General features: G+C 46.4%; 2 protein-coding genes across 6 annotated transcripts in view; one reads left to right on the top strand and one right to left on the bottom strand.

Moving 5' to 3' along the window:
- The window catches only part of PACRG (parkin coregulated), a 306,942-nt gene extending 289,386 nt beyond the window's left edge, over positions 1 to 17,556 (bottom strand). For both annotated transcript variants that reach the window (XM_081094592.1, XM_081094593.1), the window contains exon 1: positions 17,130 to 17,556. In XM_081094592.1, the coding sequence (XP_080950718.1) occupies positions 17,130 to 17,288 (159 nt within the window). In that variant the 5' untranslated portion in view covers positions 17,289 to 17,556. The remainder of the gene's footprint in view (positions 1 to 17,129) is intronic.
- Positions 17,557 to 17,716: 160 nt separating this feature from the next.
- PRKN (parkin RBR E3 ubiquitin protein ligase) overlaps positions 17,717 to 24,753 on the top strand; it is a 534,115-nt gene continuing 527,078 nt past the window's right edge. For 3 of the 4 annotated variants that reach the window (XM_081094588.1, XM_081094591.1, XM_081094590.1), the window contains exon 1: positions 17,717 to 17,851. In XM_081094588.1, the coding sequence (XP_080950714.1) occupies positions 17,845 to 17,851 (7 nt within the window). In that variant the 5' untranslated portion in view covers positions 17,717 to 17,844. The remainder of the gene's footprint in view (positions 17,852 to 24,753) is intronic. The other variant, XM_081094589.1, reaches the window with a different exon arrangement.

Here is a 24,753-nt window from a genome sequence, read left to right as displayed (position 1 = left end):
ATAGCACATATATCTATTCTAGACAGATACTTGTCTCCTCTCTGTTTAAGTTAACAAATCTAATTCTAACTGTGCTTCAGGGGGGAACAGTCTATGGAAGCTGTTGTATATGTTTTGCCTCTGCCCCAGCTCTTAAAGGAAGACGAGAACTCACTTCGAAAGATACAACCTGTTTACCCTGCACAGAACGCGCTCAGTGGCTCCAGACTCCTTTCTGGAGTGGATGGCGGAATGAAGTACCCAAGGCTAGATTCTAAATGTCCAGCACATGTCGCTTCGGTTATGTCGCACACATGCATCTTACTATTTTTCGGCTGCAGCAGCTCTCTTTGCTCACTGTCTGGACCTGTTTATAAAAATGGGTCTGAAGGAAGCACCAGTTTGCTCATCCTTGACCCTGGGGCTGAGGGGAGCCACGGTCGGCCTCCTGTCACAGTTCCCTGTTCTGCTCACCTCCTTCAGCAGGCGGCTCTCTCTGTGTGATCCTGTCATTTCCTACGATTCGTGGGGTGTGGGGAGTCTTGTTCAACCTTGGAAGTCACAGAGCACGTTTTGCTTATGTTCCTGTTGAAATCGGGAGAGCAATGGAAGTGTCCAGAAAAGGCGATGCTAACGGAGATGCGTACCGCCGGAGCCTGCTGTCCTCGCGCCTAGCCCGGCATCCCTGCCTCGGCGAGGGCCGCGCCGCTCCCCCTTCTTCTGACTGTCCCCTCATCCTCAGCGTCATGCAGAAGACAAACCTTTAACGACAAAGAGCTCTCTTGGCTTTCACCAGCCAGATGCACATCGTGTTTTCCTTCGTGTAAACGGCCCTTCGCTCCTCCCAGGGTCTCTGGTACCACAGGCTCAGGATTTGTCTCCCCCTGGATGTTTCACTTGCTGGGCATCTTGTCCAGCCGCGGAAATGTTTCAGATGACTGGCATCTAAAGAAGTAATATTTTACTGTGCTTCACGGTTTTCTCCTGCGATGTGCCTTGTAAGTATGCATAAGATGGAAACTGGTTTCATTTGTGTAAAAAGCATAGTTCAATGTGGAAACAAGTTAAATATGTAACAACAGCATTTGAAGCAAAAAAAACAACAACACGACGATCTAGACGATTAATACTGACCACAAAGCAATATTCTGAAGAGAAGCATTTTGGGTTGGAATGTGAAAATTTCATCAATATGCTGTTCGGAATAATAGGCGTTTAGGCTGGCAGACAGTTATGATAACAGTACTCCTCCTGCGCTTTTTCTTCAACCAGAAATACATTTCCCAGTTTCCACAGCAACCCAATCAATTTCTGATTACAAATGCAAGCAGAACAATTTAGGCCCAGACTAGGGAAAACGAGGAGTATATTTGTACAGTTAGAGAAAATTTGAAATTAGCCTATTTCACTCATCTGAAGGGCTCTGTTTGATATTCACAATTAAGATAGAAATGAAAGAAAGAAAAAACTCTAACAGACGGTAAACTACATTTTATTAAAAAAAACTCTTATTCTCTTTATGTCTTGCAAAGACACTAAAGCTATCAGGACGGCTGCTGGATGAGTGGTATTGAGTGAATTAAAGGAGACATGTTTCTCCTTTAATTAGACACCAGCGTTTGAAGGACTAATGGAAACGTGAATAATTCCTATAATCTCTATTTGTTCGGATTAATGCACTTAGTTGTCAAATTAGAATCTAAAATACTTCGATAGGAAATGTTTCGTCTTATAATTTTATTATTTACTTAAAACATAAGAATTGTCCTACTTAACTATAACTGAAAATACCAACCTGGTTAGAGGTTATGCTAATTTTAATTGACTTTACTGGGGTGACATTGGTTAATAAAATCATTCAGGTTTCATGTATACAATTCTACACGCATCCTCTGAATATTGCATTGTGTTCACCCCCCAAAGGCATGTCTCCTTCCGTCACCATTCACCGCTTCCCCCCTTTTCTACCCCCCCCACCCCCCTCTCCGTCTTGTAACCACGAGTCTGCATCCACGAGTCTTTCTTTCTATTCTTTGCTCAATGCCTTTGCCCTTCTCAACACCCAATTCCCTCCCCTCTGGCAGCTGTCAGTCTGCTCTCTGTATCCCCGCATCGGTCTCCACTTTGTTAGTTTATCTGGCTCATTGGAGTCCACATATGAGATGTTTTGCTAATGTAAAGTGCTACCTACAACATTAAATAAATCCTTTATAAACCTGCTTGAGTCACGTATATCACCAAAATAAAAACAATGCGTATGGTTCGGAAACCCCTTCCCTAGGGTAAAGGTTTCAGGAGTAGGGTTCCTCCTCGGTGAGGTCAGTGCATTTGTAAAACACGGTCAAGGCCAACGAAGTGATTGGGCCAACACGAAACAGCCCCTCGGTGACGCATAAGCAACGCTCTGCCTTCTGGGCACACAGCTCCCGCTGAGTGGCTAGAGCCTCGAGGACGTGGGAACCCTATACACTCAGGAAGAGCTATTCATAGGCCAGGCCAGTTCCAGGTTAGCAGACTTGAGAGTAATAGAAACCACCGACCTGTGAGCACTTTCATTTGGCCTCCATGCTCCTGAGCACGTGTCTTCGGGGCCTAAATACCTCACTGTAATGTTTCATCCTTTCTCCGTGAGGACCCCTGAAGCTTAGCTGTGTTTCTACCTGCGGACGAGGCATGGAGGCTCTGCACGTTTAAGTCAATGTCACGTGCCGGCGAGGACTAAACGGAGACAAGAGCTTCGAGACCGACCACAGGCCTCAACACGTGACGAGGTGGCGGGCGCCACAGGAAGGTCTTCCGAGAATGTGACTGCCTGGCTGGGTGGATAACTAGTGACGATGCCCTCCTGGCGTCCAAAGATTTATCTGCACTTGGCTCACATCATCTGATCACCAGGAAAGATCTGATTTCCCTTTCTTTTAGCCTTAGGGATACATGTTGTAACTTATGATCCTAGAATAATTTTAATGAGTAAAACGACAGTGTGAACGTCTAAGAAATAATTTTTTCGAACGCGATAAAATTTTTTATTGGTTCATTATTCCAGTTTAATGTGCTATCATTCAAATTTTCAAAATTCGCTAAATTGCAGATATGCATCTAGGTCAGCAGGAAAGCTAGCTGCTGGCCCTGGGCTGAAAAAAATTTATGGCTCCTTATAAAATGTGAAAATTCCTCAGATATTATTGAAAGAAAATAGATGAAGGCAAACATAAATTTGATTTTTATGTACAGGGAACAAATAAATCTCAGTGAAGGAAGCAAAATGTTAAAGTCCTAACTACTGAAGTTTTTAATGAGAAATTCTAAACATGGATATATGTTGGGTAATCTGTAGTGGAGAAATTAAATATTAGCATAAATACATATAGTAGAGAAAATTATGAAGATTTTGTTTTCATACACTAATGTAACAGAAAGCTCGTAGCCTAACTGTATGTCTGATACCATATATAAGTTAACATGGGTGCTTTTCCTTTATGAGAACGTTTCTGTACACAGTGAACCCCTTTATACTGATTGAAATATGAAATAAAATGGATTTTTCTTTTATTCTATGTATTATAGACCTAAGAGAACAACTCACACATAATAATCTAATCATCAGCTGGTACATACTCTGTAAGATCTCCAAGATGTCAAGGATGAACTTGTTACTGCCGTTAGTAACTTCATGTTCCCGCTGGGAGTACAGCGAACACGACCTGGTTTTGATCCTCTCTACTTCTTTTTTTAAAATGTTTTTTATTGATTTTTAGAGAGAAAGGAAGAGAGAGAAAGAGAGAAATAGCAATCGGTTGACTCCCATATGTGCCTTGACCAGGGATTGAACCGCGACCATTTGGTGCACCGACAACACTCAACCCAGAGCCGCACTGGCCAGGGCGATCCTCTCTACTTCTTGACAGTCAGGGCAGCGAGTCAGTCCGCTCTCAGGGATTTAGCCAGGAGACATGGACACGCCTCTATCCAGAGACTTGCCCAGCAATGCCCAGCACAGCTGTTTAACAGCCATGCACTGGAACCACCCACATGCCCACCAACACGCAGGTAGACAACGTGGGCTGCACCCACACAAAAGGCTATGTCTAATGATAAAAAGGAAGGAAGTATCGACACATGCAGCAACGTGGATGCATCTCAAAGTAACCCTGCTCTCTGGAAAAGAAGCCAGGAGGAAACAGAGCACGTGCTTCTGAACCCCATCTGTCTGCAAGCCTGGAAAATGCAAACTCGTCTACAGTGCGGACAGGTGATCGTCGGTTACCTAGATCTGGAGGGAGGAGTGACGGGGGGTTACAAAGACGCACAGGGAACCTCGGGTGATGCATATGTTCCTTATTTTGATTGCGGTGATGGTGTCACCGTTGCACACATATGTTAAAACACATCTAGTTCTATACCTCAATAGATGGAGTTCACTGCTGGTACTTTGATTAAGCTCTTTGAAGAAAAGTAGTCATACAGCATAGTACTATGTTTACAGATTACAAATAACCTGTATTAAACTATTTAAATTAAAAATGGTTGCCAATCTTTTACTCAATTCCAGCAGTTTCACTCCCACCACTTTCCTCACCGACGAAGGCCACTTCTTATTTGTGGGTGACTGACTGGTCAGGGGTGGAGGTGAGAACTCCATGGTGAGAAAACAAGTGTTAGCTTGTGCTTCTACCAGGAGACTGATGGTTTGGTACCTTTCTGGCTGTGCTGAGCCTCCTCTCTCCTGTTAGTGACCTTTTTTGGTTGGATCTTGGCTCACTTTGGGGCCATAGCTTTGGATTCAGACTCAAACGTTTGTCTCTGCTGAGTCCTGTGAAGGTATCTCCCAGGTCTCTCTCATCGTAGGTCCCACCCTGGCTGGACCAACCTGGCTGGTTCTGGTTTGCCGGTGTCAGCTCTGAACAAACCTGTGGGGAGCTGATATAGGATTAAGCCTCGGACTGACCTGTTGGCAAAGTCACAAACAAGTCCCAGCTTAGAGGGCACAGCTTAATTAGGCTTGACCTTATGACCTCCTTAGATCTTACCTGGGAAGGTAATGGGCTGAGGGAAGTGCAGCAAGAACAAAAACAAGTGAAACTCACAAGAACAGTGTAACTTTGGTAACCACTACCTTGTTTACCTCTGACTATAAAATAAAGGCTGTTTGCCTCCTCGGGATCTTTCTCTGTGGCCTCAGCCAGGCACAGGAGGATCCACGGAGACTAAAGAGAGCTAGAGAGTTGTGAACGCTGTCTCCGTGTAAAACATTCTTTGCCGACTCCGTCCACACCTTGGGGAACCCCTGGACCCCCGGGGCTGGACCCTGGCACAAACCTGTTCTTTTCACTCCGTGAGGCACTGGCGGGATGTCAGCCATGCCCTGTAGACCCAGCACCTTGGTGGGTCTTTAGATTCAGGCCTTTAGATCCCCCCAAGGTGTTTCTTTTTTTCCCTTCAAGGTTTTTTATTTCCTTTGTATAGGATAGGGTACTCATCGAAAACACCATTCTTATGATTTTTGTCAAAGTATTAAGTGTTGGTAAGTTTCAAATCTATCAAATTAGCTCCTCACCATAGCAACAGAAGGGCAAATGTGGTCTAGAGAAGGTCTTTTCACCTACGAGAAAGTTTTCATCCATCACCTACGTTTTTCTCTGTAAATAATGAAGGTGAGGAAAATGTGAACAGGGTAGATGGACATTCTCAGTTGAGTTACTTTCACAAAATAAGTTGAAATTAAACAGCTGAAAAGCACAGCTGAGCATCTTTTAGTCCAGAGCACTGCCAGGTGTGGAGCGGGGCCGGGACAGAAATGATAAGATGTGACCATTTACACACTTTGTCTTACAAAAGCCAAATGTCACAAACAAAACATTTTCATTCCTTACTCCTAATCATGACAGGAGATAATTCGGTGCATGTAAATCTCTGTGAATATTCGCATAATCTAGTGCAAACATGGCTAATCATGATGTATTTACTCAAGAAATTCCACCGGGAAGCCCAGCCTACAGGCCAGCATCCCTCATTATTGCTGAAAATTACCAATATTTACTCTACACAACTGTTGCTGCTCTGTGTAATCACTACCTCACATAAATTCTAAAATATATTTAAATATGATACCTTGTTAGAGTCAAAAATTTTATGGTCACGTGAAAACACTTGACAGCGTGTCATTTTTCTTAATTTTGAAATAAAGTTATAGTTTTGTGATGTAAAATAACTTGTTTAAAAATTGTTTTTAATTGACTTCAGAGAGAGAAATGGGAAAAGAGAAACATCCATCTGTTGCCCCTTGCATACACCCGGACCAGGGATCAAACCCACAGCCCTTCTGTGCACGGGAGGAGGCTGCAGCCAGCAGAGCCACCCGGGCAGGGCTCACGTCCACACAGTGCGGGACAGAGGTTCGGGGAAGGAGTTCCTGTGTGTCCCCGGGACTTCGTATCCATGGCTCCTTTCGCTGGGGAGAGGTGATCTGTGAAACAGATTTCTCTGTGGACTCTCATCTAAGAATAATCCGAAAAAGGGAGGTAGCCAGGATCTACTTTGTGCCCATTATTTTATTTGGCATTTATTATATAATCATATTTTCCCAGTCTGACTTTCTCTAGCTTATGCTACATAATGACTTTAAATTGGTGTAGGAGGGTAATTCTAAAACATAAATTCTAATTTATGCAACACAATGAATCTTTATAATATCCATTTGCGTGCCTTTTCCCAAGGGACAGTAACTTCGGAAAACAAAGAGATTTGTGGGTAACGATACCCTAAGTTTTTGTTTAGGCTGGGACTCTTACGTGAATGAGAACATTAAAAACAAACCTCTCCCTGCACATGAGCCTGTTTCTCTGCGCAGACCAGCTCCGCTGCACCGCCTCCCACCTGCTTTCCGTGTCAGCTCTTGGGTCCCAAACACCAACCCGAGGAGTCTCTTGCCTCCCGTTCTAGGTCCCGCAGTCAGCAGCCACCCCCCCCCCCCCCCCCCCGCGCGCAGAAGGACCCGCATGGCTTCCCCGACGGCCCGCAGGCCCACACCTTGACCTAGACTCCCGGCCGCCAGAGCTGCGTGAGCTGCGTTCCTGATCCTCGGACACTCGGTCCCTGGGCCTCAATCCGGAGCCGAGCTGACCAAGACGCCGCCTCAGCTGGGCCACCCGGGCCAGGGGCGGGCGGCTTCCCGGGAGGCTGAGCCCCCGACCCACGAAAGAGATGCCAGTCCTCTCTGCGCTTGTGTCGTGAGCGACACACGTCAGGGTGACACTGTGCACAGCGATGCGAGGGCGATTTCACATTAGAACACCACCTATTCGCTCAGTTCACAGTAATTAACATCGACAGACGGAAGGCGCCAAACAAGATCGCAATCGATGCCGAAAGTGTCTGACAGAGTCCAATTCTACACACACACACACACACACACACACACACACACACACACACACTCGCATCTTAGCAGAGAGAGATGAGAAGAGATTGTAATTGTCCCCAAACCACCCTGAGCCTGCTCTACAATTCTAACCCTTTGTAGACTGTTATGGCACCTGGCATTTATCGTAACCGCCCCCCCTCCCCCCCCCCCAGAGATGGTAAGCGACCAAGAATGGCAAAGAGGATAAAAACGAATCGGGGTGCCTGGCCTTACCAAGTATCACGGCTGACAAAGCTACAACCGGTACCAGACGCCGGCTTGGAGACGGGCAGAAGGGATTCCCGGTGAATTCCGTTCCAGCAACTCCTCACTCAGGAACCCACGTGCGAATTCCTTGCGGGCAGGAGCCCCACACAAGCTGTGATCCGCCGGCCCTCGGGGGCGGGAAGGGCACCTGCTACTCGGCCCGTGGAATAGGCAGGCGTGGCCGGTGCACACACTTCCTGGGAGAGCTCCTCTGCAACGGAGCCGCGTCCCGGAAACATCGCGCCCAGGGTGTGTCGGTCTCGCCCAGTCCCGCGCCGCTGGCCACCTTCTCCTTAATTTCCTTTCAATGCGCACTAGTTACATCTATAAAACTGGAAGCTTCTTTAACAAGCGTCTGGGGGAACGAGTTAAAGAAGCCCACGCACCAGAGCGCCTCATCATCAGCCTCAAAATTGTATCCGCCCTGAGAACACTCAGCTCCCAGCCTGCGAGCTGACTCCTGGAGGAAGCAGAGCGGGTGCCTGTGGGGAGGGCCTGGAGAACGGCTGCTAAATTTTAATTCCACGCACACTCGCTGCTACAACACGTGTGGGCACATAGGTACGCACCACCATACATAGGAGCGACGTATATACACGTTAGGCTCTTGGTTACTTCGGGGGATGGAGAGATTGAGGTATGGAGAAGGACTTATTATATCTATAAAACTGGAAGCTTATTTAAAAATATATGTAATTATCAGTAATTTATTATCTAGACTTGTCAAATCTAGATAAATACATGCCTATTTTATTATTTCCTATCCTTATTTGATTATTTGCATTTTTTCAAAATGTGCAAAACAATTAAAACAAAACCTGAGGTTCAATGGGGAGCTTTATGAGATTTAAAAGAGAGTTAATGAGGAAGCTGGATATAAAATAAATATAAAAGCACTTATTAAAATGGATGCACAGTATAAACACGAAGTGATAAAGTGTGACTACAAGTGAAGACACTACACACAGGAGAATTTTTTCCTAAATGATGTACATGCTCATTGCAATGTCAAAGGAATATTTCAGTTTTGCATATTGTTACTACTAAAAGGTCACCTGGAAGATTAAATGGATAAAAAGCTAAAATGTAAAATCAATGTTCTGGATAGGAACTAACAGGAGAGATTACCCTCATCAGTTTCTAAACATTACCAAGTTATAATAATTAAAATTGTGTTACATTGGCTAAAAATTCCTCTCAAATATCTCTGAGTATTATGTGTAATTATAATACAAAAGAGTAACACAAATCGTGGGCAGAACCTCTCTCTCTCTCTCTCTGGAAAAATTAAGTAGTTATCTGCCAAATAGTTTTTCGAGATCATTCCAAAATACATACTCTGTCCCCACCTGTCCTGAATCCCTACTAATCACCAATTAAACCAGCCCAGGACAATTAAGTCAGAATCTTGGAGGCTGGGGCCCAGGAGTCAAGAGTGTCAAGCTCCCCAGGTGACTCCAATTTGCAACCTGAGACCCCACAGCCTTGGGTGTTGCCCACCTTTTCTAACGTGTAGAGAATGGGTTTCGGAGGAGCTGAGCTACAACAATCCTCTCACCCTGCGGCAGGTGAGGGGGTGGCAGGTGAGACCCCGCCAACTGGGACCCCACGGGAGGGAGAACAGCCAGGCACTGCAGGTGGCCAAGTCAGTCAGACCTTCATCAGAGTCTTACAATCTCTAACCCACCAATTCTACTTCAGAGGCAGTATTTCAAGGGGCTATGTTAAAATACGTCCATTTAAGAAAGATGAAGAAAAACAAGGAAAGGAGCATGTTGCCAACCTGCTGTGTCCAGGTGAGGGTCGGAGGTCGCAGGTAGAGGTGGCAGGTGGCTGACTGGAGCCTCCCTGGCAGCTCAGGGGGGCCAGGCAGCACCACCCTGGTCAGAACGCCCCTCGGCACAGGCCGGCTCACCCCAGCTCACCCCGCTCCCGCAGACGGGCCCAGTGGAGACAGCCGTTCCCCCGAGGAGCACAGGCCTGGGGCGTGGCAGGAGCCCACGTGGACACGGAGAGAAATGCAAAAGTACGGACGTGCCCAGCTGGAGTCAATTTTCTTTCGAGTCAGCATTAGGAGGAATCCACATCGACCATAAAGACACTGATGTTAATGGCGAACTGCAGAAGCAAAGAACCTGTGTGCATATACGCATGACCCATGGCCTCAGGCCGTGGGGTGGTGGAGGCCAGGGTCAGGGGCCAGCTAGAAGGGGCCCATGGGAGAAAAGGGGACATCCTGGTATGTAATACTTGCAACATTAGAGATTAAAAATAAAATAAGATGCTGCTGGAGCACTTGCTCTGAGAATTCTTCTCTGAGAATTGGGCGCAGGGACGGCTCGAGCTCCCGATGGGATTGCGCCACGGTCGCCTTTCAGCAACTGATGCCAGGAAACTTAGAAAGAAATCTGAACATCCATCAACAAAACACTGGCTTTAAGAAGGCCAAACCGACTCTCCTCTCGCGCAGCTTCCTGCCTAATTACATTTTATTTCACTGGTCCGCTGTCTTCCTTCTGATCACTAAAGTTCCTTTTCAAAGCAACTAAATTAAAATTGGTTGAGGGGCACATTATACATAAATACGTGTTAGAAATCATTTTTCTCACAAAAGATACTTTTTTTCTTTTTATATTTTAAAGAGCGAGGGATAAAAGTCACCATTCAGAGAACGGAAACACAGAGTGGGGAACTATACTTGCGATCTGAGTGCCTCTGTCATTTAGAATAGAATGTGAAAAATAAAAGTATTACAAATAAGACAAATCAAGCCAAGAAAGAAAGAAACAAAAGTCTTAAAAAGACTTTTCCAAAAAGAGGCGAATCAAATGGCAAATAAATATATTTTAAAAGTTTTAAACTTCACTCGTCACAATACAATAAGTAACAACTCCACAATGAGATAACATTATGCACCACTAGAATTTCTAAAATGCAAAATAATGAAAATGCCAATTACTGGTGAGACTACAAAGCAAACGGCCCTCTCTCAGAGCTGGCAGAGATTGAGTTTAAAAATTCAGTTTGGAAACACTTCTGATGTAGTTACCAAAAGCTAACAAATGCATACCTGGGGACCCAGCAATTCCCAGGGATATATCCTTGGACATTCACACACATGTTCTCTAAAAATGTACCAGGATTTCCTTAGTAGCAGTGCTTTGTAGCAGTTCTAACCTCAAATTCACACAAAGGCGCGTCAGCAGAGAGGCGGATAATTGGCATCTTCACAGATGAAAATACTATACAGTGAGGAGTATAGATTAGAGGACCCACAGTCACATGCAGATACATTTGTGAGAGTCTCACATAGACAGGGCGACCCGGAGCCAGACACGGAAAGACATATTTTGTGATGCCGTGCACATAAGCACACACCTGCTGAGAGAGGTCAGGGCCTGAGGAGGACCGGGCAGTGGCTGCACAGGCCTGAGGGGCTCGGGGGCGTGGTGGTGCTGGCTGACCTGGGTCCTGGCTAAACCGGTGTGTTTGGCTTTATGTTTATCAACTGATGCACGTGCACTGCGTGCTTCCTGTTTGCATATTATACATCCACCAAAGTCTGTAAAAAAGTACCAAGAGAAGACTTGTCTGAGTCAGAAAAATCTAGACATAGAGGTTCCATTTCTTGCTCTGCCATTTAATGTGTCCCCAAATCACAACAACAAAAATTAAATTGTCTTAGATTTATATGCTAAATGGGGGGAAAAACAGTCTGCCCGCCTCCTCATAGGACTGGTTGGAAGCCACATGGATAGATGACTGGTCTTCTGATATATTAAGATAAAGCACATATAAAGCTGCTATAATGAATACACACGGAGCAATGATATAGTCAGAGCAAAGAGAAAGATATTTGATATAACTTATTGGAATTACTTATAAAGAGTCATATAATAACCCTCTGGCCAACTGGAGAAAAAAAAATCAAAATTTTTACCTCCCTTCCTAAACCAAAATGAATCAAGATGAAGCAAAGCTTTAAAATAACAAATGGAAATTATAAGAGGACTAGGGGGAAAAGGCTAAACCTTTTCCATGATCTTAGCTCAGAGAAAGCTTTGCTAAGCCAAACCATTTTAACGTTTTACAATGAGCACACAGAACCTTCATAATAAGCTAATTAAAATATGGCATAAAACATTTTAAAATTAATTCCTATATTTCATATTTGCATAACACCATTAGCATTTTCTTGATGCTGCTAATTGAAAGATGATTGTCTCATTAGAGGATATAACATTGTCTTTATTAATTCATTTGACCCCCCCCCCCTCCAAAAAAAATACCTACTATGTGCTGGGAACTTTTCTAGAGCTAGAGATCCAGCAGTGACTACACGGCGACCATTCCCTGCCCCCGAGGAGCTTGCCCTGCAGCGGGAGAAGACAGGAGGTGTACCAAGTTATATTAAAGGGTGCGAAGTATTTATGAGAAAAGGCAAGACGGAGAGCAGATGGGCGTGCTGGATGCAGGGGGTGATTAAGGAGTTGAAAGTTTCAATGGTCAGGGAAGTCTTCACTAAGAAGTTAGTTTTTGGACAAAAATGAAAGGATCAAACGACGGTAATATGTAGGAAAAATGCATTCCAGGCAGAGGGAACAGGAGGGGCAAAGGTCCTGAGGCAGCCATGCACACTGGTGGGTTCAGAGACCTGCAAGGAGCCTATTGTGGGTGGAACAGAATGAGCGAGGGACAGAGTACTGAGGTTAATGGATAAAGGCGATATGGCAGCTACATTAGGCCTCACAGGAGGGTAAGAACTTTAGCTTTTACTCTGAGTGAGATGAGGAGCCACAGAGCGTTTGAGATGAGCCATGTCATGATCGGGCTGCGTTTAAAGGGATCTTCTGGGCTCCTGAAGTGAAGGAGGGCGGTTATGAAAAATCCAAACTAGAGATAGAGAACAATTAGAGCAACAGAAAAGAGGAGACAATGACATAAGCAGAAAGGGTAGAATTGCCTTCCTTCATTCATCAGACATTTGCGTGCACTGTTAGGTGCTGGCTGGAAGGACAGAAATGAGTCAGACACAGATTCTGCCCTCACAGGCAATGCCCACGAGGAGATCAAACATATGCAGAAATCGCTCAGATACACACAAGAATGCAATGAGCGAGGGGCAAGTGTTTGTCTTGGTTGGCAAAGGGGGTGGGGGTGGTGTGGACTGAAGCAGCCGCAAAAACACAAGCTCCATGATGGCATGCGTCCCGCCCCTGCCAGACGGCCAGACGCCAGCACCTGAAACAGTGCTTGGCCCCGGGACCAGCACATATTTGTTACCCAATGACCGAGCGACTACCGTGTGCAGATATGTAGGGAGAAGGGCACCATGGACAAAACCACAACTATGAAGAGTTACAGTCCAACTTGGCAGAAGCAAACGAGAGAGGAGTGGAGATGGAGTTAGAGCCCAGAGCAGGGTGAGGTCGCAGCGGGAACAGAGGGGCCGCAAGAGCTTCCAGCAGGGGGAGGAGCACACTGAGCTGGAAGGAGGGTGTGAGCCAGGACCCAGCCCCCCGCTGGGTGAATGGAGTCTAGCTACCGGTTTGGATGATACTGTGAAAACCTCCAGGAACGGTCACAGTGATGGTGACGAGGCCTCCATCTGGCTAGGCCCCTTGGCCCCTTGGCCCGAAGCACCTCCGCTGTCCTGAGCGCCTGTAGACGTGCGTTTATTTGTACGGTGATGGTTTTCATTGTCTATCTGCTTTTCTCCACTGGAAACATTCAGTACGGGTGGAGGACGCCTATCCTCAGCCCCCCTTTTTCCTTGTTCCCTTCACTCCAGCCATCAAGCACCTGAGGGTTAGCTGCACGCAGAGCCAGCAGACAGACACTGCGTCTCAGCCTCTCCTGCAGCTGGTTGAGGGCGTGAGATGAAGGTTTGGCACTGGACATGAGCGGAAGTGGCCAGTGCACCTTCTGCCGCATCCCTTCCCGGCCAGGGAAGCGCTGGCTCTCCTTTCCTGCCTCCCCTCTTGCAGGCGGCTCCTCCCCCTTTCTCTCCGGAAGGACCTCCCTGCTGGAGATTATGCCCTTTTGGGACTAGAGACCTTTCTTAGGCCTTTTTCATGATGAGGAGGGGGACGGGGGGCGGGGGGGGGGGTAAGAGTGGTTGCAAGGAGCTATCTTTCACTGGCTTTTTGGCTTTTTCAAAAACAAAAAAGACAGGCCTGTGAATCAACTCTGTCCGGTGGAATGTGAGTGAGATGCAGTACAGTGTTGGGTCATGCTCGTACAAGGAAGTTCTCCGCTTCCTCCTGCCCCTCCCCCAGGGCAGGGATTTGGCCCTGGCAGTGGTGAGCCCACCCTGACCCAGGGCATCATCCTACAGTATACAAAGCAAGAATACACAAGAGCCCCATGTCCCTGGACCCACCTCGTGGGGAAGGAGGCGCCCAGCCTCCCTGGACTGTGTAAGGGCTTGGGCTTGTGTATGTGAGAGAATCAACTTCCATCCCAGTGAAACTGTCAGCATTTGGTCTCTGTTAACAACAGCCAATCAGTACCTTAACACATCCCTTATAAACACTGACCGTCACGACTATGTGTTGAATGAATATGATTGTCAGTAGAAAAGTCACTATGTAAGTAAACTCATGATAAATATTTTCCCATTCCACTGAGCTTTGAGCATAAAACATTTATAGTATATTGGAAAATAGTAATATAAAGCTTCAAAGGCAGTGAAGTTCTGTATCATGACCTTGGGCCCGTAACGTAACTGGCTTTGTCATCGGTAGGTGAGCAAGCACAGCATTCATTCAGCGTCTGCTGGGCGGAAGCCAGGACACGCTAAGCTCGCTGCTGGTTCCTGATCCCGGCCCTCGCGCCACAAACAAGGCCTTTCCGGGGAAAATGGGCCTTAAAGGCTTCGCGCTCTGAGTGTCGTATCGCTCTTCTCAGGCAAACATCATCACAGCGTGAGTCTGAGTGTTTGCTGTGGGACGGCTGCCATTGCTGGCTGCTATGCAGAACACAGCAACCATTTCAAGGAAGTCTGGGAACTACTTGCTATTGAAGAGCATCACTTGACACTGGGGTTTAAAACATTTACAGCCGCACGTATTATTATTCTGTAAACAAGTCTGTGTCTTCGTATTTAAATTTGGACTTTAAGTAAGGATGTCTGCTGGCACAGCCCAGCTGATCAAATGTGCTGATGGTCAGGTTCGTGTTGTGCTCCCATCGCTGCAGCACCGGAGGCCCCACCGTTGGCCCCAGAGCGCCCCGGGCAGACACCTGTGTGTGTTCTGTGGCAGAGCACTGGGATGGTGACATTCAATTAGCCAAGTGCTGGAAGCAAGGAACTGAAGGCGAGGCTTCACACTAGGAAAATGGTGTGGGAGTGGGCTTTTAGAACAAGGGATTGTAATGAAGCTGGACACAGGCCTGTTATTTTCTGAGTAAAGATAAACCTCAAAAAGAGAGGTGCATTTGGACTTTATAATGACAAAACGTCTATACTGCTGAAAACAGAACCATGGACATGTAAATACTGAATATGAAAAAATACCCTTTCCTGTACCACGGAAGTTGTTCTGTATAAACAGGATTGTCTATCTTTCTTTGATCAAGACCTTATTATTGCTGTTGGTGGTGGTTTTCCTTGGAGTAGTAAGTCCAGGGGCTTTTCTTGCTGATCCTAAATTCCCAAAACTGTGTGTAACAACTTATTAGCTTAACTTAAAAGGAAAGTGTTGATTAAAGGAATAAGTGAATGGCTGCGTAATGTTTGCATCCAATAGTGATGATTTCCACTAAATCAAGTGAAACAATTACCCAACATGTTCTGAGGATCCCAGTAGAAAAACACATATTAAACAAAGAGATTTTCTTTTAAAAATATGAAAACAGGATAATTTCTGTCAAATAAGTTGCTTATAAAGAAGGCTGCCTCATAATCAAGTTTTTTTTCTTTTTGAGTCTGTTAAGCACACTTAGTACACTTGGCAATATTGAAATATTTGATTTTCCAGAACTATGACTTTAAAGCCTTTTAAAACGTAAACATGATTATGAACATGAGTTTACAACAACAGAGAAAGAATCTGACCAATATTTTTTAGGTCTGTGAAAAAAATATAACATTGAAAAAATCACTACGATTATAATCACGAGCTTGAACAGTGATGGTTTTTGGTATTTGCTCATCTGTAGTCATCTTGGCTCCCATGACCACCTATTCACATGAAATACACGAAAGGACTGAAGCTACAACTAGCGGGAGTTTTCGTCTATTTTCAATGATTTTTAACTATTGTAAATCAACTGACCCACATTCCAGTGAATGTCATTTGTGTAGCAATGTGGAAATCTGGCCTGGGGCGGTGTGTGTGTGGGGGAGGGCTAGAGGTCTTCTGCCATTCATGTTTTCATTAAGAAAGTGGTTTCAGAATAGGTTTTAGTTTTGCAACATTTATGTAAAACAAATAATGTCACACTGGAAAGCAATACCACTCACTTAACTTAATGAGTTGCTATGCAATAAGTCAGATCCTCCCAGAGTGTAAATTACACAATTGGAAAGCCGCATTTATTTTTCAATATCTCATTCCCAGACAGGTGCCCGCTCAGTGGTAACCCTGGCTTAGCATACCTAATTTAAAGCCGTTCTCATCTTTTTTTTAAAAAAAACACCTATCACACATGTAGCTAAACCACTTGTTCCTCCCCCCGTCCCCAACAGTATTAAAACTATTTTAATTACCTCAAACAATAAAAATGAGATATGAGTTGTATTAATAGCCAGAGATACTTGAACTGAAGCTTGAATTATTAAAAATTTGTCATTTAAAAGGTGTCTTGAAATACACATATTAAGTTGCCTTTCAATATTCTAACAGGCCGATAAGCATTTTGTAAGAAAGAATGTGGCTAGAATAAAATGCTAGGATGATTCTGACATTTCCTAGGTTGAACTGATGAGAGTTCTTATCGTAGGTTATTTAATGAGTTTACGATTCCAGCTCATAAGCACGTGTCAAATTTGAAAGAGAATTTAAGATTTCTAAGAACTAAAATAATAATAATAATAATAATAATAATAATAATTAATAATAATAAATAGAGACGGGGAAAAAAGCTAATAAAAAAATTTCTAAGAACTCACCTGCTTGCAATAAGGCCTTTTGCCTAGTGGGGCTACTTTAGAGAATAGTAAATTAAAGAGGGTCTTGTTCCCTCATAAATAGCTCACGAATAATTTGGGTGGCCTAGAGACTGTAAGTTATTAGGGATGTGCTTATAAATGTAAATATAAATAATATATCACTTGCTCAAGACCCTTTCTAGTGACCTAGCCTGGACCTCCACACTGTTTGGGTACTGTCTGCTACTGGCCGAGTAATTGTCATTTTTGGCAAAGACCACCCAGGACACTGGCTCAGAGTCCAGGGGAGGGCCGGCCGGCCTCTGTAGCCTGGCGTCTGCGGAATCGGATCGGAGGGAGTGCATTCAATTCAGGAGGGTCACTTACGACTGAGTTTTTCATCATGGCTTTGACTGTGAAGCCCTCAGAAACCAGGGCGTGAGGCTGGTGCGCCAGGAGCGGCTGCTGCTCCTGCAGCTTGGTCCTCTTCTTCGGCATCTTGTCTGGGCATTTGTTTATGCTCAGGGTCTCTTTTTCTGCCACCATCTTCCTGGAAAATGTCTTGTTCTCATAAAACGTGTAGTAAAAAATCAGTGGGTTTTACGGACGTGAGTTCGGGGAAAATGTAAAAAGGCGCTAACGGTAGAAATACAACCCTTCCTAGTGCCCAGCCGATGGAGATGTTTGGCAACTCCCAGGTGAGGGGAGTTGAGGGGAGGGGAGGGGCGGGAACAGCGCAGGACCTTGGCGGGTGCTGCAACGAGCTTCCAAAGGTTAGCCTCCCGTTGCTAAGCAACGCGTCAACACTGCGGGGAAATGGCTCCACCCCCAGTGACGTACGTTTCCTGGGACTTAACCCGGAAGTGCGGCAGACAGCAGGCGGCGGGCAGCGTGAGCCGAAACTGTGCGCTAAAACTACGACTCCCAGAAGGCCGTGGGCCGCTCACGGTCTGCGCGTGCGTACTCCGACGGCCGGGCGCAGGGGCGGGCAGAATCGGGGCAGACTTAACCCCGGAGCGCTCTGCCCAAGGGAGGCGCGGGCGGACGCCCGAGCGCACAGAGGTCCCCCTCTTGTCCAGCAGTTTGCACCTGCCCAGTGACCATGATCGGTACGTGGTGCCTGTCAGGTACAGCCTCTCTGCGTCGCCCTGCGCCCCGCTGTGGCGCCGCGCCGGTCCTCGGACGACGGGGGTCCTAGGGTGCCCCCTCCCGCCCTCAGGTGCCAACTGTCAGAGGCAGCGCGGCGGTGTCCGCGCCCCCGGGAGCCCGCGGGGCTGCGGGAGACTGTGGGTGCGGCTGTCAGCCCCCCGCGCACCCCTGGTTTGACAGGCAGCCCCCCGCGACAACTTGGCGAGGGAGCCTGGCGCGCGCCGGTGCACCTGCCCCCGCCCTCCCCCGAGGGGACGCTGGCGCCGCGGTCCCGGGGCGGGCGCGCTGCCTGCCAGGCCCGAGTGGGCGCGCAGACCCTGCGGTCCGGTCCGGTCCGGTCCGGTCCGCTGTCGGGGGCTGGGAGGGAAGCCCTGGCCCAGCATTAAAGGAGCGGAGGGAGCCTGGCGGCGAGGTTGGGACCCTCAGGCGTTCCTGCGGCTGGATGGAAACTTCTGTTCCTGCTGAATCTCCATTGGCCGTCTGGCGGGGACGAATAACTAAGGGTCGGTAATGGCAAGGATGACAACTTTTTGCATCATGAATGAACGCGACGAATTCATTATGAAAAGTCCCTAAACACGACGGCCTGGGTGCCGCACAGCGAGGAGGCGCTGGAAGGGGCCGCTCGGTTGCCATATGAGCGCGCAGCCTTCCCAGCTCAGGGAATGTTAGGCAAACGTGGTTTCAGGGGTGCCTCTGAGCATCAGTGCGAATGCACAGCGTGGCGTGAACACACGCTTCCCAGTGCCCCCCATGAATCCCTAGGGGGGTTGATGATGACAGAGCCTTGCTCTAGAGCAGTGGTTCTCAACCTTCCTAAGGCCGCGACCCTTTAATACAGGTCCTCATGTTGTGGTGACCCCCAGCCATAAAATTATTTTCGTTGCTACTTCATAACTGTAATGTTGCTACTGTTATGAATCGTCATGTAAGTATCTGATATGCAGGATATATTTTCATTGTTACAAATTGAACATAATTAAAGTACAGTGATTCATCACAAAAACAATATGTAATTATATGTGTGTTTTCCGATGGTCTTAGGCGACCCCTGTGAAAGGCTGTTGGACCCCCCAAAGGGGTCGCGACCCACAGGTTGAGAACCACTGCTCTAGAAGCTGTACCAGTTGGTGAACTTATTTGGGGATTATCTCCAGTGAGCACCATTTGTGAAACACTTTTGATTGCAACAAAGGCATCGCATCTGAAGTCAGATGTAGTATGATTTTAATTCAATGTAATCCAGTGCATGGTTAATTTAAAAAGAAACAAATTTATGACAAAGCTATAGATGAAGACAGGGACTTCAGATCTAAAAATCATCACTTAATTCCAAATTGAGTATCTAATAAATGATTGCATAAATAACTATTAGGGTGAAATGTGTTTAGGCAGTTTTGTTTAGTTTCTTTATTTTTTATTTAGAGACACAAGAAGAAAGAGTATGACCTTGGGATTTGATGGTTAGACCGTTATTAGTAACTGGTGATGACATGAAGGATTTAAAGTGGATTTTTAAAAGGCTTTTTTCATACCCTGGCCAGTTTGGCTCAGTGGTTGGTGCATCGGCCTGTGGACGGAAGGGTTGCAAGTTTGATTCCAGTCGGAAGCATGTAGGTTGCAGGCTCCATCCCTGTAGGGACGCTGGCAGGAGGCAGCCAGTTGGTGTGTCTCTCTCACATTGATGTTTCTCTCTGTCTCCCCCCACCTTCTACTCTCTTTAAAAATCAACGAGAAAAATATCCTTGAGGATAAGGATTAACCACAAAACATGTTTCTGTCCTATTCCAGCTACTGCTTTTAATAGTGTAAATTACGACGCAAGTAATTAAATGTCTGTCCCATCCTAAGAAAAGCACCTTACGTATAACAAACAACCGGGAGGACAATGTGCAATAAATGACTTACATAACTAGTTGCCTTGCTTTTGACTACCGGTAGGCACATTTTAACAAAAACCCCAATCGCCCCTTGGGCCCGGCTGTGGGGGATAGTGGTGCCGGTGCGTGGGAGCGGGAGCCGTGGGAGGGAAGGCTGGGCACGTGGGGTCTCCAGTTGCTGTTACAGCTTTGGAGTGGGGTAGGCATTACAGGTCACACCCAGTGACGCGCTGGGTCAAAATACACCTAACTGTCTACCTGGGGGTTGTCTTTTCTGTCTCAACACCTGTGCTCCTCAGAACGTGCCCGTTTCGTGTCTGTGCTCTCTGCGATGCTACGCCTCCTGCAACGCAAAGAGCACTCTTCCAGGTTCTCTATCTCTTCGCTCCCTTTGGAAAACCAGGAAGCGGGTTGCTGGGCAGCCCAGGAGTAAGGCATTGCCTCTCTGCCAGTGCAGCTGTCTTGGCACTGAGACCGCTTCAGAGCACGTACCTTTCTCGCCTGGATAATGACTGCGATGTCAGCTGCCCTGACCTAGACAGCTACGCAAACACAGTCCAACTGAAGTCTGAAAACTGACGACTGTGATGACTGAGACGTATGGAGAAGGACTGCAGGCTAATATAAGCAGCATGGAAAACCCTTAGGAAAATTCAACTTAGAAAAACGTCATTTTGGCACCTCTGTATTTCTTATTTGACCCCCTTTAACCTTTACTCCCCCCTACCCCCCCTCCACCTGGCAACCCCCATACTGTTGTCTGTGTCAGTGAGGTTTGTTTATTTTCCTTGTTTGTTCATTTGCTGTTTTCAGTTTTATATCCCACATATGAGTGACAGCATATGGTCCTTGACTTTTTCTCTCTACTGTATTTTCCTTAGCGTGATATTCTGATGCTCCCTCCATGTTGTCATAAGTGGCAGTGTTTCATCTTTTCTGATGGCTAAGTAGTATTTCATTGTATATGTGGATCATATCTTATTTACCCAATCATCTATTGAGGGACACTTTGGTTGTGTTCATGTCTTGGTCACCTTGAATAATGCTGCCGTGAACACAGGAGTGCATATATCTTTGCAAATAAACGCTTTCAGAAATTTCTGGGAGGTACTCGGGGATTCTGGGCGATGTGGTAATTCTATTCTTAATTTTTTAGGAACCTCCATACTGTTTCCCATGGTGACTGTACCAGTTTACATTCCCATTACAGTGAATGAGAATTCCCTTTTCTCCACAACTTCTCCAACACTTGTCACTGAATTGTTGGTAACAGCTGGTCCAGCAGGTGTGCGGGGCGTCTCATGTTGGTTTTAATTTGCGTTTCCCTAACAGCTAGTGATGTTGAGCATCTTCGCATATCTCTGTTGGCCTTTGTATGTCTTCTTGGGAGAAGTGGCTGTTTAGAGCCTCTCCCCATTTTTTAAACTGGATTTTAAATTTTTGTTGTTGTTAAGTTATATGAGTTCTTTATATATTTTGAGATTAACTCCTTATTGGAGGTGGGTGTTGTGTGAAAATATCTTCTCCCATTCTGTTGGTTGGCCTCTATTAAAAATATATCTCACCTTTAAAAAATAGCAATTCTTTGTATTTCAGTTTTTTAAATTTTCTTTTTTTTGTCTTTTTAAAGAACGTGTTTAGCAATTTTATAGTGATGTTTGTGGTCCAGTGTCAGATGTTAAAGTGAATGGGTAGCCCCGGACAGTTTGGCTCAGATAGTTGAAGCATCCTCTCATACACCAAGAGGTGGCAGGTCTGATTCCCGGTCAGGGCTCTTACGGGAGGCATCCTATCGATGCTTCTCTCTCTTTCCTCAATAAAAAATAAAACAAAACTGTTATTTAAAAAATAAATTAATAAAATAAGGTGCATGCATATGTGTACAGAAATGTTGCCAGTATTGAACTTCAAATCCAACGTCTTCTTCTTTAAAAAGGTTTTGATTTAAAATAACGCAATAACTGGAACATAGTCTCCTCTGTACCTTGTTTAACTTAACCTCTCCTAGAAGACTTACATGTCTGCATGTACAGATCTACCCCCTGATAATTCCTGCCTGGTCTTTCATTTTATGGATGTACATAAATTATGCAAATACTCTCCAATAAATGAGCCTTCAGTAAGTTTACAGACAATTGTTATCATCAGGAATGTTTGTGTCTATATCATTTTGTTTGCATATGTTAGCATATATGTAAAGTAAGAACCTTATTACAGTGTCTGGGTAGGTTTTCTAGATGAAGCCTTTGTAAGATTTTGAATTTTGCCAAGTATTTCCGGTTGTCCTAAAGTAAACCACACTCTTCTACACTCCTGTCTACCACCACAAGGTAGTAGAGACCTGCCCTGCCCCTCTGGGCTGAAAGATTACAGAAAGACATCCCCCCGGAGCACCCACTGGGTCTCCTCTCTCCTTTACACCGCTCCCCGTCCCCAGCCCCGTGCCTTCGAGCCGGCCCAGCTGCACAGCTGTCCTCAGAGGCTCTGACCTCCTGCAGTGTTTGTAGGACTGCCCCTTCCCCCCGTGTCCTCTAAAGTTTTATTTTTGCCTTATGGTAGGTGAAAGGACAGGGTATTTTAGTTTGTGAAATGAATTTATGAAGGAAAACCTCTCACTTCTCCTAACACATTACTTTCATGAAAGCAGATCTAACCATTGAGCCCTACCGTGTGCCCGTCCTGCTCCAGGTGCCAGGGATACATGAGTGAGAAACACACACACACACACACACACACACACACAATGCCTGCCATCACGAATGGGCAGTCTACCTTCACTGTTTGCCCACAAATCTAGATATTTGCTCTCAAGCTTGCAGGTGGTGAACTTTCAGCTCTCAGAATTGACATCTCTGGTTGAAGATACTGTGTTCTGCTACCTGTCCTGCCATTTCTGTAATCTCGGATGAAAGGTGACCTACAGCCAAGCGCCCATCGTAGGCTCTCAAGCCTCCACTTGTGACGGGTAGACTTGTGTCACACAAGAAGTTCTACTACATTTTTGCATAGAAGATTTTGCATAATGATGTACAGTCCTTTGAGTCCAAAGGCTCCAAAATAATGACCTCGCGCCCTTTTCAATCTTGGAACCGTTTCTACGGGCTTTCTTTGAAGTCTGCATTTTTTTGAAGCCTCCTAGCTTCATCGCTTGGAAAGGAGACAATGAACGCACTTTGTACTGAGGAACGCAAATCTGTTTCTGCCTCCAAAGCGTCTTTGAAAAATGCAAAAAGGAACAATTCGCCTCACTTCAAAACGCCTCATATTCATGAGAGCAGTTTCCATGCAGAATAGTTCCTTCCGTTGGCTGCGAGTTCTTTGATCAGTGAAAATTGTTTCTTACCTGCTGTTTCTTCAGCCTTTAATTGAGGCCCAGTGCTTATTGGGTGTTTCTGTTTTAATTTGCATTTAATGAGCTCATTTTGACTGTTTCTTTGTAGTCGTCTGAATGGTTCCTCTCAAGTTTTGTGATGTTAGAGGAAGAGATGTGTGTGACAGTTGGCTGACTGATGTCGCCTCCCTGGCTTCGGTCCCTCACCGACAGGAGAGAATCCTGGTTGAAAGGACTTACCTTAATGCGTCTATTTCCCCCAGTTCCGTGGGTCCCCCTCACCCAGGGCTTCCGCCAGCTTACTCAACACCTGTGCCACTAAACAGAAAGCGTTCCTCCTTGGACTCGTAGGCATTTCAGCTCAGTAAGGATTTCGGTGTCATTTCTTTCCAAGACATTGGACCAGGTGGCGCTCTGCGGGGGGCCAGGGGTGATGGTGTATGTGTATGGATTGTGTGTGGGGAAGGACACGGAGAAATCTAAGATACGGAGAAATCTTTGGTAACTTTCCAAAGTTAGTCACCAGAAGTCCTACCGCAAAGAGCTGGTGCTGTAGTGGACAGGGGACAGGGCAACGCATGTTTGGGGGACGCTGTCTCCCATGGAAGCAGAGTATTAGAAAGAAATGTCGGTGTGAACACACGCCCACGCCTCCTCACCCCTCCTCGCAGCACACCTGCCCACGCTCTCTGCGTTGGCTCGTGATTCTCGCAGCCAGGAAGGCCTCTCCTGTGTGCAGCGCGTCTAGAAACGGCTGTGCATGCCTCAGGACCCCTTTCACAGGACCAACTTTCTAGGGCGTTTTCTTTAAGGGCTCTCCACCTGACCCCGCCTTTCACCCCCCCTCCTCAGTCTGAAGCAATGAACTGCTTGAGAATCAACTAAGAAATTAGCAACTACTGCCCAGCCCCCGTGGCTCAGTGATTGAACGTCAACCTAGGAACCAGGAGGTCACGGTTCGATTCCCGGTCAGGACACAGGCCCGGGTCGTGGGCTCGATTCCCAGTGTGGGGTGCGCAGGAGGCAGCTGATCCACAATTCTCTCTCATCATTGATGTTTCTATCTCTTTCTCCCTCTCTTCTCTCTCTGAGATCCATAAAAATAGATCTAAAAAAAAAGAAATTAGCAACTACTATTTGTTAGGTCCTCACTCCTGGTGTAGAAAGTGTAGAGAAAAAGGGCTGCCATCCTAAACCGTAGGTACCACGATGAAAGCTTGCACAGGGAAGCCCTGGAGAGGGCAGCTGAGCCCAGGCCCGCTCTTTCCCGGGCCTTTGAGTTGTCCCTAAGGACAGGGAGGAGGGAGCTGGATGGAGGCAGCATTCTGAACTGGGGGTGGGGGTGGGGCTGGGGCTGGGGCGGGAGGAGGAGGGGATCCAGGAGCCCAGGGAATGGGGAGGGCATGTGACAAGGCCAGGCTAGAGGAGGAGGCTGGCGCCAGGCTAGGGCCTGGTATGGAAGCAGTGTCAGGAGGGTGGGTTTTTACTTGGTAGCAAGGAGTCAGCCATCGAGCCGCTGTGAACAGGAGGACATTATGAGTGGGTGGTGTTTAGGAGAGATGTCTGTGGCCATATGGGAAGCTGCAGGGTATCCCACATGTGCCAACAGTGCCGAGAAGTCCCGGCAACCACTCATCGCCTCTGCTTTCCC

Source organism: Myotis nattereri (assembly GCF_964212035.1).
Source record: "Myotis nattereri genome assembly, chromosome: 6".
Lineage (NCBI taxonomy): Eukaryota > Metazoa > Chordata > Mammalia > Chiroptera > Vespertilionidae > Myotis > Myotis nattereri.
Note: the sequence above shows the minus strand (reverse complement) of the source record. Positions and strands in the feature narration are given on the sequence as shown.